The 20,173-nt window shown below is 40.9% G+C and overlaps 1 protein-coding gene across 3 annotated transcripts in view; it reads left to right on the plus strand.

Moving 5' to 3' along the window:
- CDK8 (cyclin dependent kinase 8) overlaps positions 1 to 20,173 on the plus strand; it is a 176,960-nt gene that overhangs the window by 81,135 nt on the left and 75,652 nt on the right. Inside the window, exons 7-13 of one of the 3 annotated variants that reach the window (XM_059042102.2) lie at positions 5,975 to 6,118; positions 8,531 to 8,600; positions 9,371 to 9,443; positions 12,007 to 12,104; positions 12,720 to 12,798; positions 12,922 to 13,083; positions 15,352 to 16,633. In XM_059042102.2, the coding sequence (XP_058898085.1) occupies positions 5,975 to 6,118; positions 8,531 to 8,600; positions 9,371 to 9,443; positions 12,007 to 12,104; positions 12,720 to 12,798; positions 12,922 to 13,083; positions 15,352 to 15,477 (752 nt within the window). In that variant the 3' untranslated portion in view covers positions 15,478 to 16,633. Of the gene's footprint in view, positions 1 to 5,974; positions 6,119 to 8,530; positions 8,601 to 9,370; positions 9,444 to 12,006; positions 12,105 to 12,719; positions 12,799 to 12,921; positions 13,084 to 15,351; positions 16,634 to 20,173 lie in introns of those variants that run through there. The other 2 variants (XM_059042103.2, XM_067016833.1) reach the window with 2 other exon arrangements.

Genomic DNA, 20,173 nt, shown 5'->3' on the forward strand with positions numbered 1-20,173 from the left:
TATTCTGGATTGGTTTTCATCCCAGTTTTTCCTTTTTTTATTCCTCTGGGTGGGATCTGTTTCTTTCTGGATTTCATTATTTCATCCCTTTCTTTGCTACAGCATATATTTAAGTAACCTGTCTTAGAGGTAAATTTTCTAGTTCTTGTATTTCTGGAAAAAAATGCCTTCATGATACTTTCCAGTTTGTTAGGGGTTAAAATTGCAGGCACAAAATGATTTTCCCTCAGAATTTGATGATGCTCATCCATTGTCTTCTAGCATCAGTGTTACTAATGGAGAGTCTCACATTGATCTTGTCCTCATTCAGTGGTGAATTACCTGGGGTTTTGTCCTTTCTGAAAACAAATAGGATTTCTCACCCTTGTATTTCACAGTGGTGTGCTGGCTACTTGGTAGGCACATTCAGTTCTAAGTTTATGTCCCACGTCTGTGGGAAATCCTCTTGAGCTAGTCTTGATTGCCTCCTCTGTATTTTTATTTCTCTTTCCTGAACTGAGTATAGGCAGATGTTGGATTTCTTGGATCGATCCTTTATACCACTTTTCTTCTCATGCTTTTCTGCCTTTTTTATTTCTAAGAACCCCTTCTTATTCTCTGATTATTCTTTTTTTTTTAACATATTGTATTGCTTTATGGGAAAAAAAGCTTCTTAAATACGTGTGAGGACAGTGATAAAGATGCTTTTTCATTGTTTGTAATTTGCTATATTTCTGGAATAGTTATCTGTGTTTTCTTTGTAGTCACTTTTTTTACTGATATGTCTTGGTCTCTCCCTTTCATGTGGCTGGTGTTCTTGAACTGTTTTTTGACCCTTGATGTCTCTTTGCATCTGAGAATCAGGTTACAAAAAGCTGCTTGGGAACTTAGTGTACATGGATCAGAGGGCTCATGGATTGGCAGGCTTTACTTCAGGCTGATCCAGCAGAGAACTACCATTAACTGGGGAATCCTAAATGCCAGTATGCACAAGTCTTTGCACTGAGGACGTTCACATTCTTTAAGGGAAGAATCTCCAACTTTTGGCCCAAGCTTTGTGTACCTGGTAGCCCCAGGGCAGTAGGGGGTGGGGAGGGATCAAGTGTTCAGAATACAGACTTTGTAGCTGATTCTCCAAGCACAGAATCTCCCCAGAGCTGTGCGGGGCAAGTCTGCTTCTCCCACTCAGCAGTAATACTGTGGGCTGGGGCCTTCTCTGAACTGTTTGCAGAATTGTTTTTATTTGTATCTCTGCTAGATCAGGTCTGCATATGTCCAGTCTCTTTTCATCCGTATCTTAGTCAAAATACTCCCTCTTCAAAGAGAACTTCCTTGGTCACACCGTCAGCCTTACCCATCACACTTCCGTCTTTCTGTCTGAAATCCCCTACATGGGTAAGCCTAGACCAGCTGTTCACCACTGGAGGCCATTGCCTGCATGGTGAGAGCTGAGTACTCTGCTGAGTGAGTGAATGGGTCTCGTCCCTGATGATCTCCTCCGGTTTTCTCTGTTACTGTGCATTCGGACCTTTATTCCTTTGCTGTCATTTCAATATATACGCAAGAAGAGGAAAGGAGAGGGCTTCCCTGGTGGCGCAGTGGTTGAGAGTCCGCCTGCCGATGCAGGGGACACAGGTTCGTACCCCGGTCCGGGAGGATCCCACGTGCCGCGAAGCGGCTGGGCCCGTGAGCCATGGCAGCTGAGCCTGCGCGTCCGGAGCCTGTGCTCCGCAACGGGAGAGGCCACGACAGTGAGAGACCCCCGTACCGCAAAAAAAAATAGAAGAGGAAAGGAGAAATACTTGTAATCATTCCCCCATATTAATCTTGAACCCAGCATGTCTTTTTTCACAAAATCTTTTATGTTCATTAATCTTTATACCTGCCTTGAGATCACATTTTATTGTATAGAAAAATAAAGGTAGATTATTAGTCAGATACAAGACTTTTCTGTACTATACTGTTGCAACTTTTCTACAATCTAAAATTATTCCAAAATATTTATTTTTTTTAAAGTCAGTTAGGAAGAAAAATAAAAGTTATTGAAGCTAGCCCTGTTTTTGAATGTATATTACTACCTAAGCACACATTTGGTTATCTTTTTTACAAAGGTATTCTAAATGGTTAAGCATGAAAACTAATATGACACATAGGTATTTTTTCCACCTAGAAAATGAATATTTAAAAGCAGTGTTACTCTTGGTAAGGCATATTAAGAGGCTATACAAATAAGGAAATAATTACCTAACCTCAGCTGCTGTTAACAGAAAACTCAACACTGAATTGATTTAAATTGCGTAAAAAATAAACTAACAATAGGTTTATGACTCTGGCTCATCAGTTATTACTTTTTTCTTTTCTCTTAAGAAATGTATATTCTATTGTGAGCATTGAGAGTTGTATAAGCTGTTATTCACCAGGACGGTCTGCAGTCTAGCAGTTTTAGGTCAGGGCTGTTTGTCACAAAGCTAGACTACCAGCTGTTCGATAGATTCCTTTGTTCAAATGGCTTTATAATTTAGCAAAGAGAAGGCCTTCCTCCTTCTCATCAACCTCAAAATTTATTGGATAACTGTTAGACTTTTTAAAACTTAAGAGAAACCAAAATGAACGCAAATTATGTCGTTCACCCTTAAGGGATCTCCATCCAGTTGAGAAAACAGTATGACTGTGTGCGTAAACTATGTTGCTATCTTTGAACAACGGAAGTAACCAAGACTAGCGCTCTGACTTGTAGCCTTAGCTCTGCCACTCGGGGAGGGGGACGGTGTTTAGGCAAGGCGTTTAGTCCTTTATGGCCTCATATTTTGAAGATGAGAATTTAGCCTAAATCATCTCTTAGATCCCCTTCAGCTCTGAAAGTTCTGTGACATTGGATAGAAACCACTGCCTTCTGAGGCAGTGAGAGCAGAGGGAACTGACTTGAGGGCAGATGACTTGAGACCAAGGTCAGTCCCAGTCCCTCCGCATAATGCCTGGCCCGGCCCAGAGCAATCCTGGAAAATGCTTTCTTCTATCAAAATGTTTGCTCAAAAAAGTGATAATGTAGATATCTTACAAATTGCTTTTTTGTTTGAGAGAGAGACAGAAATCATATATAAGCCATTTTTAGTATAAATTTTAAAAAATAGAAGCCAGGAGTAGAAAATGAAACTTCTTCCTTGCTTCCAGTCTCTCTCACACCGTTCATTTCTTCCCGCTCCACAGGTGGGTAGCCTACGGGTGCAGTAAAGCACCCAGCAGATCCCCACCACCACCCTGAAGGCACTTGCCTAGCGTTTTGACTTGCCTGTCTGGTAGTTGTAGTAGGCTCAGCAGGTAGAAGGACCTTTGTGGTTGAATTTACCTTTTATTTGCTGGATATGTCATACGTTCATTTTAGTGGTCTCCTTTAGAACGGTTAAATCTGCCAGTGGAGCGTGGGGGGTTATGTTAGACTGAAGGTGCTAAGAAGAAGCAAGAGAGCATCGGGGAAATCTGAGCACATCAGCCAGCGTGTTCCCAGCCTCGTGGGGAATAGATCTTAGTGCGGTGCTCATTCACTCCATTGTATGGAACTGCAAGCCGAGTCATTAAACCCAAGAGAGAAAGTGATAGCTCAGTCAACACTGTACTCCTGGGGACAAAGTGTAATTCAGTTTTGAGTGTTGGGGGTTTTGTCTGATTGACCTTGTGGAGAAGGCTGAAAGAGGGGTATCACTCTTTAATAGTCAACTAGGGCAGTCTTAAAAGTGTTACTACAGTCTGAACTTCAATAAAACCGGGAGGATGAGAATTTTCTCTTTCATTGAGATAGAGGCTGTTAGTACACCTGTTGATTAGAACAAATTTAACACCTTTCCTCCCCCCATTTGGTTCTGTGTAGCCCCCAGTTGCGGTCCACTTTGCCTGGTTAGCTCAGTAGCTACACATGAATATCACATACTTTGAGAAGTAGATGGGATTTGTATGTTTTTAATTTGGAAAGTCTTTCTAGAAGGAGTTTGACAGGTAGGGGAGCAGGAAGGGACTTTCCCATGGCACAATCTGAAAAAATAGGCAAGGTAGGAGAGACTTGTTTACAAAGATTTAGAAATTTATCTGAAGTAGTAGCCTGATCAGCTAACTCAAATTCGTGATTAATGTCTGGATTTGAAGAAGGGAAGGATGGTGAAATTGATAGAAGGTGAAAGATAATTGAAAAGATAGGAAGAGAGAGGTTATTTAGGGTAAAGTTATGCAAGGTTCAGTAAAGTAATTTTCCTACTTTCCTGACTATTTTTTTAAAGCAGCATAGGATAGCTAAACTGTTTACTTACCTCTCATCTTCCTTTACATGTCTCATTTTTTTGTTCGAGTTTTCATAACCAGGCTGAGTTGTTGCAGTGTATCTTGGGTGCTATGAGTAGCGTTTTACAGATGCAGACTGACCCCCCGGCCCTCTTGGTGACCCCACTCAGCTTGCCTATCTTCCCTTGGATTGAGATGATCGAAGGTCAGCTTCCTATGGGATAACCATGTAAAAAGAATAATCACAAAATAATTAATTTTCCTGCTTACTCTCTGACGGTAAAACAAAAATAGCTTGGCTTTTATTTCTTGATGAGACGTTTCGGTATTGGCGGTGTTGGCCAGACTTGATTCTCTGATGGGCGAGGAAACTGATGGGCAGACAGTGTCATTTTAAAAATCACTTGCTTGTGCTCTCGTTTGTCATCTTAAAGTAAATAGGTGTTTAACTTGTTACTTTGAAATGTAAGTGTGATGATTTTACACTAAATTAAATATCTATATTCCAGTTTTAGATTTTAGGAATTTTCAGTTATTTATAAATTAACATTTTTTCCCACTTTCTATTTAAGTGACCATTATTAACAGACCTGCATAATCGGCCTTAATAAAATAGTGGTTTTACTTTGTCCTTTTATAGTTATTTATGTTTACCACAGGAATTGGTTATGTCAGTGAGAAACCACTTATTGAGTGCCCGCTGTGTGCACAGCATTGTGCAGAGTGTAGGGAAGCTGCCGTGGCCGGGTGCGGGTTAGGGGTTAGTTGGGTAGCGATGGAGTGCTTTCAGCTCCACATTCCAGGTTGGCATATGTATCTTTCCACTGCTAATCGTTCTCTTAGTAAGAATTTAATAAGAATGAAAGTTAGCCTGTATCTTAAAGTGAGTGAAGGAAATTTGTTGTATAAAGAGGAATCCATTTGCCTGGCTTTTAAATAATTCTTATGAATTTGTCACCTCTGTGCCTATTTAAAGGTAGCATTTTGTCCCATATTTTCTTGTCTTTATAAAACACTTAAACTTGCAAAGTCTGACTCTGCTATAGCATGGAGAAACACTTGAGCAGAAAGCTCTTGCAGTATAAATGCTGTTTCACTAGAATATTTGAGGCTACTAGGCATTGTCTTTTTCTTGTTGGAACAGTACCTTGCTAACTAGTGCTAACACGGCAGGATAATTGTTAAGCTTCACAAATTAATAAGTACATAAACTAGATAGTAATAAAAAATACTTTTTACGTCAAAATATGGTGCTGATTGTTTTTGGCAAGTATGCACAATTTCACGGGCTGTTTGGGTTTTCTGTTTGTTTATTTTTTTGTTTCGCTTTATTTGTTTATGGTTCCCATGTTCCATCTGCAGCTTTGTATGTATTTCACAGATAAGGTAATGTTTGAAGCACTTAAACTCACCAAAATTTTTAGGTAATAAATTTGATTAAACTTGGACTGAAACCACTGGGTGGGATGGAGGTTTAACAGGGAATGAAACACTGGGGTGTGTGGGGTGGGAATATGTATGTACAGACGATATTCCTTGACATTTATAATTGCTAGGAATTAATATGGCTTATTAGGGGAGAAAAAGAGCTAAAAAACACTCCCTGCCAACATAAAAATGCATTTTCTTTTGGAAAGAACCACTTTATTTTCCTCCTTTCTTTTTCTTTTCTCCTTTCCTTTTTTTTCTTTTCTTTTCCTTTTTTTTCTTTCTTTTTGTTTTAAAGATATTTGGGCTATAGGGTGTATATTTGCAGAACTACTAACGTCAGAACCAATATTTCACTGTCGACAAGAGGACATCAAAACTAGTAATCCTTATCACCATGACCAGCTGGACAGAATATTCAATGTAATGGGATTTCCTGCAGGTACACATTATGTTTTTGTTTTTGTTTTTAAATCACTGTTGTTTGAACTTAGATATCTTCATTGGAAAGGTGTATATTTTTAGCTGATGAAAGCTACTCTTACTCAATTCTCTGTGTTGATGACTTGCATTAATCAAAGACCCATAGAAATAGCAAAATTTGTAGAGTTCACATATTAGCATAAAATATTTAGGGGTTTCTTGAATTTGCGGGGTGTATTTTTGTTTCATTTTGGTTTTTGGTTTTGTTTTGTTTCATATTTAAAATGATTGCAATATCTGTATTTAAAAGGTGCCTTTAGTTCTCACCATTGGAGATGAAATAAAATTCAGTAGTATATATTTTTGTCTGGCAGTATATATAATAATGTCATTACTTGGTATTTGATTACAAATTTTGAACAGTGTTTCTGTTTAGGGCACTGTGCAGTACATTGTATTGAATAATAGCATTTTTTGCTGTATAACTCTTGTCAGTAAGAACATTCTTTGAAGTTAAAACAGTGAGGGTGTGTGTGAAGGGCTCACACTGCACAGCGGCCGGCTGTGCGGGCACTGATTGCAGCAGGGAGGGAGCTGTTGGGTGTCCCGTCACAGGCTTTAGGTCTCTAGCTGCATCCCGGTCCCTTGTGCCATAAGACAGCCATTCTTCACTCGCCAGAAATGCTGCCCAGAGAGGTCCAGAATAAAGAAAATTTGTTTAAAACCTCTACATAGTTCTGGCTAGTCAAGTACTTATTAGAAGTTGTTTCTTTTTATGAATTTTTCTTAGGTCAGTAACTCAAAACTAATACAGAAATATCTGGGAGTTATAATTCCACATCCCTTGTAACTGTTGATTATCAGTAAATGCAGAATAACTACCTTTCTCCAAAATTGACTGACATTTCTACAGAGATTGCTTTGTTGTGATGGGAATTTCATTTATTCACTAAATAGTTATTTATTGAGCACCTGCCATGTTTCAGGCACTGTGTTAAACATGAAATATTGTCCATACAACAGACATGACTGTTGCCCTCTTGGAGTTGACATTGAACTGCTCTAAGGAGGATGTTGAGAGAGTGGGAGCAGTTTGAGTAGGTGGGGAGAATGGCCTTTTCTTCCCACCTCTGAATGTACCCTTCATTTCAGAGGCCCCAGGGGAGAGAGCATGGCTTACAGGGGTGGAGTTGGGGGCAGCCTCCACTGGTGATGGTTCTAAAATGGTTCTTACTTTGTGGTTCCACAGTTAGGGTAGGCTGAGCTGATAAGGATGAGTTCTTGAACACTCGTGACATGGTTTATGTTCAGTTTTAGACAGATTAGTATGGCAGGGGTATGTAAAAATCAATTTAAGAAATGTAACTCAAGTCAGGAAACCAGCTGCTTACCTGTAGCAGTCCTCCAGGTATAAAGTGATTTGGATGGAGCAGAAAGAATAAAGGTATAATTTTTGGCAGGAAGCATGTAATTGAGGAAAGAATACAAGATTATCTCAGGATTTGTAGCTTGAGAAATTGACAGAAATGGAGATATTGAACAAGGAAGTAGTTAAGGAGAAAATGCCATTTAGGAATTTAAAGTATGTGTTGAGTTTACAGTATGTGATATCTGTGGAGGTTAGGTAGCAAATATTTTTATAAGTCAGTTGAAAGAAAAGCAAACCTCTGAAGGTCATTTAAAAGCTGAAGTGCTGTGAAGCTACCTGGTAGAGTGCGGGCACCTGTGGGCTCGCAGTGAAGTGCCCTGAGGGTGACAGCAAGCTTCTTAAAAAGCCTGTGGTGTCTGAGTAGCTCTAATGCCAGCAAGACGGATTGAGGCATTTCCCACCTAATGTATCCAGTAGCTGGAAACTAGCCAAGGCACCAGCTGACTTGTTAATATGCTACTTACATCCTACTCTGTTCCATTTCAAAGAGCTGCTACTGCTTACCTTGATGAGCACATAAAGCAGTGTATTTTAATGAGGGAAAAGTGAGGAGGGCCATAGGAAAAGAAGTACAGCTTAAAGCTACTGAGGGGGAAGATAGTACATTTATTGTTGAGGAGATTGGGTGCTGATTTAACCAAGAAATTTGGTGGGACAAAAGTGGTTTTACAAATAGAAATAGAACTATTAAATAACAGAAATATTTATTTATAACTTGTTCCTCTGTTGTTACAGAAATTGAGGTAAAGTATAGTAAAACATATAGAAAGTAGGCATGCAAAAAATAAAGTTAAAAAGAGATAGATTGAACTCAGTACAAGGTATGGGGAATCGCATTTACATGTTTAAGATGTTTACTGTAGCTGACCATTTATTTGAAGTCTGTGCTTTCATGGAAGTTAAAAGTATAGGACAGGTAATGAAAAGTGAAGTGTAACCTTTATTAAAATTCTTGAGAATAGGAACCTAGACAATATAAAATTGTATCAATGTATTTCACAGATAAAGATTGGGAAGATATAAAAAAGATGCCTGAACATTCAACATTAATGAAAGATTTCAGAAGAAATACGTAAGTTGGAAAGAAAATAGACCTTTTATTGATTTTTGCTTTTCTAGAATTCTCAGTATAAGATTGAATACTCAACATGGTAGAATACTCAACACAAGATTATTCTATTAAATAATTTTACTTATTTACTCTAATAAATATGTTTGCATTATGATAGTCTTCATTTCTTAAGATGTTTGAATGGTGATAGAAAGAAGGTGAATATCCCATATTAGCAGCTGATTTGGTTATGAGAAAAAGTCAGTTCATTTCTTTCCATATTTATTACTTTCTGGAAGCTGTGCATCCATGGAAAGTGTCATAGCTGAAGCAGTAAGAGACTGAAATAAACAAACCTTGCTGATAGCCACCTGCCTACCCACCCAGGTTGGTTGTAAATTTAAGTAAGTTTTAATGGAGAAGAAGGAATATTTCATTGATTCTCAATGTAAGATCAAGGGGATTGGGAGAGGGAGTTTATAGACCTGTGACAAATTTTTAAAAATTTGTATTTATTTTAAACTAGTAAGGCCGAGTTAAACTCTTGACCCATATGTTATGTAAGATAATTGTTGAGATAGCATTCATGTGAACAAAGCCAAACTGTGTATATTATTCATGAAATTATCTTGCATTTAATCCGTAGTATCCATTCCGAAGTGACTAGTGTGAATACTGAATGAAATATAAAATTGATTGAATGCCATTTTCAACATATGTTCTGTGTCGGTTATCATTAAAATAATTCATCTCATATCTAATATAGCTGTTTCATAGTATTTCTCTTTCAGGTATACCAACTGCAGCCTTATCAAGTATATGGAAAAACATAAAGTTAAACCAGACAGTAAAGCATTCCACTTGGTAAGCATTAGGGAAAAGTACTAAACAGTACTAATGCATCCCCCCCCCCCCCCGTTAAGCCCAACCTGAGGCGTTTTTGAGTAATTTCTGTGGTTACTCAGCACTCTTAGAGTTCTTTAATAGTAATACTAATGCAGAGATCTCGTTGGTGCGTATAGTAAAGATATCAAATACTTGTTTTTCTAAACCCATTAATTAATTAGAAAAATTAATTAGAATTTCTAATTAATTAGAAAAACTAATACTAATTTTTCTAAACATTAATTCACAGACTTAATGTTTGGTTACATTCGATTTTCTAAAGAGAGTCAGTGTACCAAGCCTGTCACGTCATTTTTAAAAGTCCATTTATTGGTTTTCATCAGTTATTTTAAAATTTCAAAGAAGAATCAAGATGAAAACAATCCCACTCTTCAGAAATAAGTTTTACAGATTACCTCTTTATAAGTTTATGTGTTATCGACTTGGCTCTGAAAGGTCCTTCAGGGACCTTTATGTGCTTTTTCTGGAAGAATATGAGAAATGTGTAATATACAGATAGTGTATAATGGAAAAATGACTTGACCTAGAATCTAAATGAATCTGCACTGTCAAGGTAATTTGTGACATTATATTCAACTATTGTCAATTTAAACTTGTTTACAATAAACTTTCCGTTTTTACATCGTAACAATTAAAAATGGTTTTCAGTTTTATGGTTTTCAAAAAAGTAATATAAAGGGGGAATTTGGGGAAGCGGGTTATATTTTGCTTGGCTTTAAATTCTTTTAATCCTTTATTCCCAGTATTTTTAAATGAGTTCATTAAATGGGAATTTTTTTTACTTTGAAAGGATTAAGCTTTCCTTTATTACAGTACCAGGTCCCTTGGCAAATATTTCTTGTATTTCTGCTTTTTCTTCTCCTTCTCCTCTTCTGCTTCTGCATCTTCTTCAGTAATTTTTTATCATGTTGTGTATCATACGTTTCATATCTAATCAAAAATTTAAAAAGCAGTGCTTAACTGACCATATTATTACCACACAGTGTATTATTATCCAAATCATGGCTTCTTATACTGTACTGAAGATAGTACCCCAATTGGAAGGTAAATTAGGTCCTTCAAAGTTATGGCCTTATTTATTCTAACAAAATAATGATAATAGTGGTAGAACAAAAGTCAGAATTTAGGGGAATTATCTTACATCCCCCCAATTCACTGCTACTGAGTCTAGTCTGAGGAGACTCTCGCTACCACCACCACTAAAACTGTAGAGAGATAGGCTTCCTTTCCAGCTTACTTGCTTGTTTTTACTAGGGTGACCTATCTTGGGTGGTTCCATCTGAAAGCTCTAATACAGTTCCATTAAAACTGTTGAGTATTTTAAGTAGCAAATGCATGCTTTTCCTTTCAATCTCAAAATAAATTGTGCTTCCACTGAAATATCAGCTTATTAAAATTAAAGTCTCAGCATCCCAGCATTTCATCTGCATTTAAAAATATGTTCTGTCTGTTTGTTCTCTGATTGTGTCACATCTCCCACTGTCTCCGCATGTCTGCTAGTTGCTTGGTTTTCAGAGTATGGTCATAGGTTAGCAGCCCCAGAGACATCTGGGAGTTGTTAGGAAGTGCTCCAGGGGTGACTCTGGTATACTCTAAAGCCTGGAAAACACTGCATTAGGATCAGAGATCACAAGCTCAGAGACTACTGTTTAAATCATCTCTTAAATCACATATTAGCATCAAATACTCTAGTTCATAGAGCCTTCAGTAAATTATATTTCAGCCGCAAGATACTGAGTTCACAGTAGTGTGACATTGCTTTATGTAATAATAGTAATAATAATGGCTAACACTTATATAGTGCTTTCTTTGTGCCCGGCACTGTTATAATTGCTTTCCACATATTAACTCATTTAATTCTGAAAATAAACTTATGATAAAAGGTACTGTTTTTAATCTCCATTTGAGAAATAGGGTTACAAAGTGGTTGAGTAACTTGTTCAGAATCTCTCAACTAATAAATTCATAGCCACACCTCTGCACTCTACGAGCTCTGTGCCAGGCACACATTTATTCAGACCAGCACGGCGCTGTCAGGAGGACTTGGACGGCCACGCTGTCTGGTAGGGCAGCTCCAGCCACGTGTGCTTGCTGGCATGACTGAGAAACTGATTTCTTGGTTATAATTCATTTAGATTTAAATCTAAATAGCCACATGTGGCTGGTGTATTATTTGTGTTATAATAAGTTTTCTCCTTAACAGAAAATACAAAAATTTTAGTCCCGTTTTAAATTGGATATAGCAATTTAGGGAAAAGGTCATTGGTTTAGAGTAAGAAGACATAAATTTAGTTACTTCTTGTAGGAGAACCAAGTGAGATAATGAGTCTTAGAATGACTAAAATGTGAATTATTACATCAAATGGAACAATTGGGAGATGTTTTTTTGTTAGTTTGGGGGAATAAATACCCTCCAGATTCTGGTGTTATTCATCAAAAACATATGCCTCCCCAAAATGTGCCAAAGGGTATAAAACTAAGAGAAGTAATGCAGTGATGTGTGTATGATTTGTGGTTTCAGCTTCAGAAGTTGCTTACCATGGACCCAATAAAGCGAATTACCTCAGAGCAGGCTATGCAGGACCCCTATTTCCTAGAAGACCCACTTCCTACATCAGAGTAAGTGATCAATTTATTAACTCCCTAGCACGATAGACTTTTCTGGTGCATGCTTTCTTTTAGTTGTCAGCTCCAAGTTGCCATTGCTCTTACACGGGGACCCAAGGAGATCCTTATGAGAAGGGAAAAATGAGCTCGGGTGACTGAAGTGTCGTCAGGCGTTTTACAGCTGCCACTCCGTCAGACCCCCTGAGCTGGCTCGCTGCTTGCAGTCGCGGTGCTATGTTCCACTTGCAGACTCCACTCCCAGATATCTTTGTGCTTCCATGCTCTCGTTTTAAAGGCGGTTTGGAGAGTAAAATAATGACATTCCAGCTGGAATCTGTCTTTTGGTTGTGGTGATAAAAAAGGAGCCTGGGATCAAAGAAGAAAGCTGAGTCCTATCAGATGATTATTGATTATTTTTATACAATGAAAAGCCCTCCCCTGGCCTGCTGTGACGTCACTGCTTAGAAGAAGAGATTCATTGTGTCACAGCGGCATGAAAGGTGCTTATATCACAAATAAGCAGGCAGAGAGTCCATCTTAAAAGATGAAAACAAAACCCACTGAAATGCAGCATTTGAAATATTGCTTAGTGTACCTGCAATCACTCTTCTTTTTTCTTATCATCAGCGTTTTTGCCGGTTGTCAAATCCCTTACCCCAAGCGAGAATTTTTAACAGAAGAGGAGCCTGATGACAAAGGGGACAAAGTAAGTATCACAGCGTGCTTGGCCGCTTCTCGTCTAACTCGGTGCCGCTCTGACCTTTCCTGGCTTGGACGTGCTTTGTTCTCCCCCTGAGCTGAACTTTGTTTTTGTGCTGGACCACTTGAGAAGAACCACCAGCAGCAGCAGCAGGGCAACAACCACACGAACGGGACCGGCCACCCAGGGAATCAAGACAGCGGCCACACCCAGGGGCCCCCGCTGAAGAAAGTGAGAGTCGCCCCTCCTACCACTACCTCAGGCGGACTGGTCATGACCTCAGACTATCAGGTACTTCCCATCCGTTTTGCATTGACCTGCCATGTAGCGTTGCATGTGGCCTTGTGACCACTGGGAAATGCGTACCGACCTTCACGTGCCCGGGAAGCACGTTGGCATGAAGAGTTGTTGGCATTGAAAGTACTTGGTGGCACAGTAGAGGGGGCTCAGCCAGACCTGACATGATCAGACTTAAATTATGCCGTTCATTAACTCTGTGACCTTGGACAAGGCTTTAGTTTCTCATTTGTAACGTGAGACGGGCGAAGCCTAACCCGCCGTTGCCGTGGGAACAGCTGTGGTGAACTTCAGCACCCGGCGTACAGTGGGCGCTCAGGAAGTGATGTCTGTCGTTTCTGAAACCACAGTGATTAAGGACTCAGGCTTCCAAATCCCAGCCCCGCCACTGCCTTCTGGGCAGCCTTGAGTAGGTGGTTCAGAGGTTCTCAGTTTCCTCATTTGTCGGATGCATGTGGATAGTGGGCAGCGTGAGGCTGTGGTCGGGATTACATGAGCGGACGTGAGCCAAGGACAGTGGCCGGCCCGACTGACAGGCCTTTCATACATGGCGCCACTCCCCTTACCCTTTCTCACCGTCGTCATCATCATTAGACTTCTTCGTAGCGTTCACGGTGCACAGGACACACTTCCTGAGTGCTGGTGCTACTGCTGGCGGTGACTGTACTCGTGGGAGAGCTTGCTGAGCACTTACCACGTGCCAGCTCTTCTACTAAGTATGAAACACGCATCATTTCCCCCGAGCGTTACAACTCTGTGAGGTCAGCATTATTGCCGTTGCAGAAAACTGAGGCTCTAGAGGTTAAACCCCTTTCCCGCGTTCACCCCACGAGCTGGAGGTAGACTCAGGACGCAGACTCAGATCTGCTGGGGGTGGCTCCGATGCCACTTGTGGATCCTCTCAAGTGACACGGTCAGGTCCTTTGCAGACAGACCCATTTTGAACATCGTGTACCACCTCCCTGCTGGTTCTAATTCTGTTCTCAACCGATCTGGATTTCAGTGTGGAAGCGTACTGAAAACTTGACCAATTAGAGTTATTTCCCTACTAAAATAGAGAAAGAGGTCTTAGTAAACTAATATGGCTCCCAGAGCCCGCGACTGCACCTCAAGAACTAGATATGAACTCTTTGCTATGGTTAACGGGAGGTCTAGCCCGCCAAACCCTGGGAATCATTGTCTGCCTGAGTAGTAATTGTCCTCCAGGAAGCTCACAAACAGGCGTCTTGCGGGTTGACGTTTGCTCCAGTACCTTTTCCTCCCCACCTGGAGGGAAAGAATGCACCTCTCGGCACAAGGATTGTTTGCACACTCAGGTGGTGCGTCCTGAGCATGAAAATGAAGCAGGTGGAGCATGTTGCTGTGCTTCTGTCTGTTGAAGTTATTATTGTGGTGGTTTTCTTGGGTGGTTTCACAAATAGCATTTCTGACTACAGTTTCACATGTCCACTCTTTTTAAAATGTTGTTCTTGCTAGGGTTGGCAAAATTTCAAATTACATGAGCTTTGAAAGAACAAAGTATTTAATTATGGTTAATCTTTCGTAGTGTTTGTCTTGGGGAACTAACAGTATGAGAGGGAGGTGCAGGAGTGGGAATAGGAATATAAGAGATCAAAACTAGAGGACTCTGAACTCTGCCCCTTGTGCTGTTTCTAGAATTGAGAATACCACCCTTCCTACATTTTAATAATTGTAACTTTAGTTTTGTATATCACTTGTAGCAGAAAGTAAGGTTCATTAATGTAAAGGGCATAAAAATATCTAATGCTGAAGAAATGATTCTGCGGTACCCTTTTTTGTCATATTCATTTCTGTTCTTCAGTCATGCGTGTGTGTTGAGAGTTTTCTGTTGAAGAAACAAGCATGTAGATTAGCTTTGAATTTCTTAATGTACACATCATTAAGTTCAAGAGTAAGCATCCCAGGCAAGTTAGTTATTATTTATCAGGTAGATACAAAACAGCGTAAAAGGGCGTTCCTGTTATAGAAAAAAAAAACAATGAACTGCACAGCACAATAGTAAGACTCGGGTTAGTGTTATTTTACCAGCCATACTCCTGACCTTCATAAAGAAAAGCTGATATTAAAAGATTTGGGGGTTTTGTCATTTTAATTCTAAAGCCAATACATAGCACAAGACTTTGAAAATTCTTACTGCTGTAAAGTAGAAGACATTTCAAACACACATAAGCCTTGCTGGCTCAGCATACAGCCAGCGCATAGAACGCCTGAGTCACATCTGCCCTCCCTCTCCTTTTCCAGCGTTCCAATCCACACGCTGCCTACCCCAACCCTGGACCAAGTACATCACAGCCACAGAGCAGCATGGGATACTCAGCTACCTCCCAGCAGCCTCCACAGTACTCTCATCAGACACACCGGTACTGAGCTGCGTCGGATACTGTCCATGCACTGTCGCTGTGCTGCGGGGCTGCCTGCGGCTCTCGGCGGGAACCTGGAATGGGCCATGAGAATGTACTGCGCGGCCATGTAGTCAAATGTCCGGTAGCCGAGTTCCACCGCTTTTCACAGATTGGGGTAGTGGCTTCCAAGTTGTACCTTTTTGGAGTTAGACTTGAGAAGAAAGTGCTAGCACAGTTTGTGTTGTGGGTTTGCTACTTCCATAGTTTACTTGACATGGTTCAGACTGACCAGTGCATTTTTTTCAGTGACAGTCTGTAGCAGTTGAAGCTGTGAAACGTGCTAGGGGCGAGCATTTGTCGTTGTATGTGGTGAATTCTTCCAGTGTAACAACATTATCTGACCAATAGCACACACACACACACACAAAAGTTTAACTGGTACTTGAAACATACAGTATATGTTAACAAAGTAACCAAGACTCAAAATGAGATGATTTCGGTACACCTTTCATGTTAGTGTCTTAACAGTGGGTTGATTCGTTTTCTACATTAATCAGTGTTTTTTGACCAAGAATATTGCTTGGAATTTTTTGAAAGTACAAGAAGCCACATAGTTTTTCCAGGAAGGTTTCAAAACTCCCAAAGATTGATTTCCAACTTATGAGTTTGTTTTTACTTTTAATCTATGACTTGACTGGTATTAAAGCTGCTATTGATAGTAATTAAATATGTTGTCATTGATATAAACCTGTTTGGTTCAGCAAACAAACTAAAATGATTGTCATAGACAGTGTTTTATTTTTCCCGTTGGCGTTGCTGATTTGTGAGCATGCTTTAAAGATGAAAAAAGCATGAATGATAACTTCCTTAAAAAGGTGCGGCATCCAATTCAGATATTTTTGTCCTGATTTTAAAGCTGGTTGGTGTAGTGCTACTAAAATTTCGTTCAGTTCATTTTCTTTTTTAAAACTTGTTCGCACGTTGTTTAGGGTGCCCTTACTTCAGCAAAGGAGAAGGAGTAGGAGAGCCTTAGAATTTTTGAGGAAAAAGAAAACCTATAACATACAATGTACTGTATCAAACTATTTTACATGAATGACACAAGTATTCTGAATTTAAAAAAATTGAACATTGTTAAAAACAAGGTGTTATGTAATAAATTTATTTTTCATAAATCAAAATATGGAGTCAGTTGTATTTTTATATACACAAAGGTGTTTTATTTTAAAATGTGCCTTAACAGGTGGCCTCTAAATAAATCTCTTCAGTTGTTTTCCTTAATAATATCTATATCTTCTGCCTCCATAATCAAGTACTGACTTATGGTTTAGATACGGATTCTTTTCTCTGTTACACTTAGTGCTATAATACAAGATGTGAAATAGACACCTTTCTAATTGAAAGAAATCATAAGGAGCCTCTCCATTTCTAGAGTAATGCCAAATTCCGTGATATGCTGAGCCCACTTTGACTCTTTTTTCCCCCCAATAATTATTTTTACTCCCTCCTTCAGCAGAAAATACAGAAGATTAAGAAACTACCATACTCCTTTTCTTAAAAATTCAACTCATTCATATAAAACGATTCTAAAGCACGCTAAGGACTGCGGAATTCCGATAGTGAGTGGCCTGACCCTGACGGTAACGGCAATCTTTAGGAGCAGAATCCGTGTTTCCACGTTGCGGGTCCCCGCCCCAGTTCCCACACTCGATGCCCAGATCTGGCTAGAGTCCCCCGCTGTGTCACTGCTGTCGGTCTTACCTGTTTTCCCCTTCCGCTCCGATTGTCTTCTGCTTTTTTCTCCCCGCCTTTAATGAAGTGCTTTTAAACTTAGTGTGTGTGAGAATCATCTGGAGTTTTCTGTCTTCTCGGGGTCTGGCCCCCGAGGCTGTTTCGGTAGGGCTGGGGTGGAACATGGAATCCTCGACTTTGACGAGGTCCCCAGTCGGTTCTGATGCAGTAGCTGAGGGACACGCACGAGGATCGCTCCCAGGCTGGTCTAAAGCTTTGAGCAAACAGTAGCAGCTAAGTGGCTCGGAGAGAGGACTGCTCTGTTGACAGCCATCTCCTCCTGCGTGAATTTCAAAAAGCAAAACCCACAGTAACAAATGCCTCTTGAAGTGTTGGAAACTTCTCGGGCACAGTCCTCAGATTTCTTGATTCCTTTATCAACCCCCATTCGCTGAGCAGCCCTGCCCAGTCTTGCTGGTGACCATCGAATTCACAAGTCCAGCCTCTTTGCTCCCTGAGCTGCAGACTCGTGTATTTAACTGCGTCTGTGACAGACGACAGACACCCACACCTGCCGTGCTTCTCTAGCCTGCTCCCTGGCTCTGCTTCTCCACGAAGCACCTCCGATCCACACCTGACTGCTTTCTGTCCCCTCCCTACTCCATCCCAGGCCCCTCCTCTTCACACTTGCTCCCTGGCTCCCGGGTCCCAGGTTCCCAGCCCAGACCTGCCCGGCACGTCTGACCCGTGACTCAGATTCTCTCTAGACCGAACGTATCCAAGCTTGACTCCTGCCTCCACCGTCCAGCCTGCTGTCCTACAGACTTAACCCGCCTTCCCGGTTGTCTGAGCCACAGGGAAACCTTGGCTCCGTGCACGCGCTCGCCACCCCCCCCCCCCCACACACACCTGGCTTTTCCTTCAGCGGCTCGCAGCCGCTGTCCCCTCCCCCTTCCCCGCACCTGTCTCCTTCGTCACGGCGGCCTGGGCGGCCCTGCTGCCCTTCCTCCTCTCCCCGCATCCGTGGCAGCCAGACCCCTCGCTGGCCCGCGTGTCCTGCCGTGTCTTTCCCACCCCGTCACCTGCTTGCTCCGGCTCCAGCGCTGTCCTCGCTGTTCCCGGAACCTGCCGCGCGCTTGTGGTCTCGAGACTTCTGCCCCTCCTATCCCATCCGCGTCTGTCTCTCCCCAGCTTCTCGGCTTCCTCCCTCACCTCTTCCAGGTCCGCTCAGATCTTACCTTATTAGAGGCTCCCCCCTTGCACTGGATATAAGACTGCAGCCTGTCCCCGTCTCCCCACACCAGCCAGCAGCCTGTCCCCTTGGCCCGGCTTTATCTTCCTGCACGGCACTGGCCGTCACTAACATACACTTGCTTCTTGCCTTTCCTTGCCCCGCCCCAGAAGGTAAACTCCACAAAGGCATGTTTTTGTTTTTGTTTTTAAAATGGAAATATTACTGACATACAACACTATGTAAGTTTAAAGTGTACAGTGTGTTGATTTGATACACATGATTCCACCTATATGACGTTCTGGAAAAGGCAAAACCATGAGGTCGGAAAACAGAACAGTGGTTGCCGGGGTGCAAGAGTGAGATAGGCATTGACTGCAAAAGGACGTGTGGGCATTTCGCTGAGCGATGCAGCCGTTCTGTATCTTGATTTTTGCTGTGCAAGTGAATGCAGAAATCCTCAGGACTGTGTAGGTGAGCCTTAGTGGTTTTAAATTCAGCCTTAATAAAAAACAAATAGAAGGAAAAAAAAAAGCCAACAAAATCTAGTGTTGGCAACTGAGATGCTCATACATTACTGGTAGGAATATTAAAAGCCATTTTGGGAAACAATTTGATGGTTCCTTATAAAGTTAAACATACCATATGACCCTGCAATCACACTCTAGGGTATTTACCCAGTGGAGATGAAAGCATGTCCACACAATAGTCTGTACATGCATGTTCAAAATACCTTTATATTATAGCCCACAAATGGATGTCTATTAACAGATGAATAGAAAAATTATGAGATATCCATGCAGTGAAATAAATTATTCAACAATAAAAATGAAAGTTTGGTAGAATCTTGATTGTAGTGGTGGTTACACGTGCACATATATACATTTTTCAAAACTCATCAAACTGTACACTTTAAATTGGTGATTTGTATGTAAATTGCCCCTTAAACTTGATTTAAAATCTAGTATTTGTAAAGCTTTTAGCACATGCCTAGCTTTTAAGCGTACGTTAAATGTTAGCTATTATTAGTGTTTTCTCCAAATGGAAATATGACTTTTTTCTTAAGACTTAGAGTATGACCTAGTTCTAGCAGGTAAGTTAAACTTGGAGTCATTTCACGACCAAATGTTTCCTAGCCTCTCATGAATCAGCTTAGAGTGTTTAAATGAGCGAAACGGAGACCTAGCGCATTGATAATCCCAAGGCCTGGAATATTCAAAGGTCCGCCTGAATTCAGCAGTCTCTACTAAGTTTTTTTTTTTTTTAATTCTGCAAGGGTTAGGGGCTCCTTTTCTAAAGTGTTACTAAACAATTAATACAATCTTCATCTCACTTAGGAATTTGCTCATAACCTGAATGTTCTTTGAGTGAGCAAGAGAGTTGAATTCACTAGATATTTACTGAGCATCTGGTATGTGTTTGATAGTCTGTTAGGACTTGTAGCCAAACAGAACTGAAACAGACCTGAATCGCTCTCCTCGAACCCTCAAGGAACTCCCTTTACATTTAACTGAGGAGTCAGGATACACACAAGGAAGTACAATAGTGGACGCCATTACGGGATCAAGCACCAAACAAAGGGCTGGGAACCGTGACTCTCCTGTCTTGAGAGGAAGCCGCACGGCCGGAAGGGTTTTGGGGTGGGGAGGATTGGTGTGGAGCATCCGAAGAACACGGGGCTTGGGGTCAGAAGACCTAGGTCTTGGCCCTGCCGCTTACTCAGTGTCAGCCTTGGTCAAGTCATTCACCTCTTCCAAGC

Source organism: Kogia breviceps, chromosome 16 (genome assembly GCF_026419965.1).
Source record: "Kogia breviceps isolate mKogBre1 chromosome 16, mKogBre1 haplotype 1, whole genome shotgun sequence".
NCBI lineage: Eukaryota > Metazoa > Chordata > Mammalia > Artiodactyla > Physeteridae > Kogia > Kogia breviceps.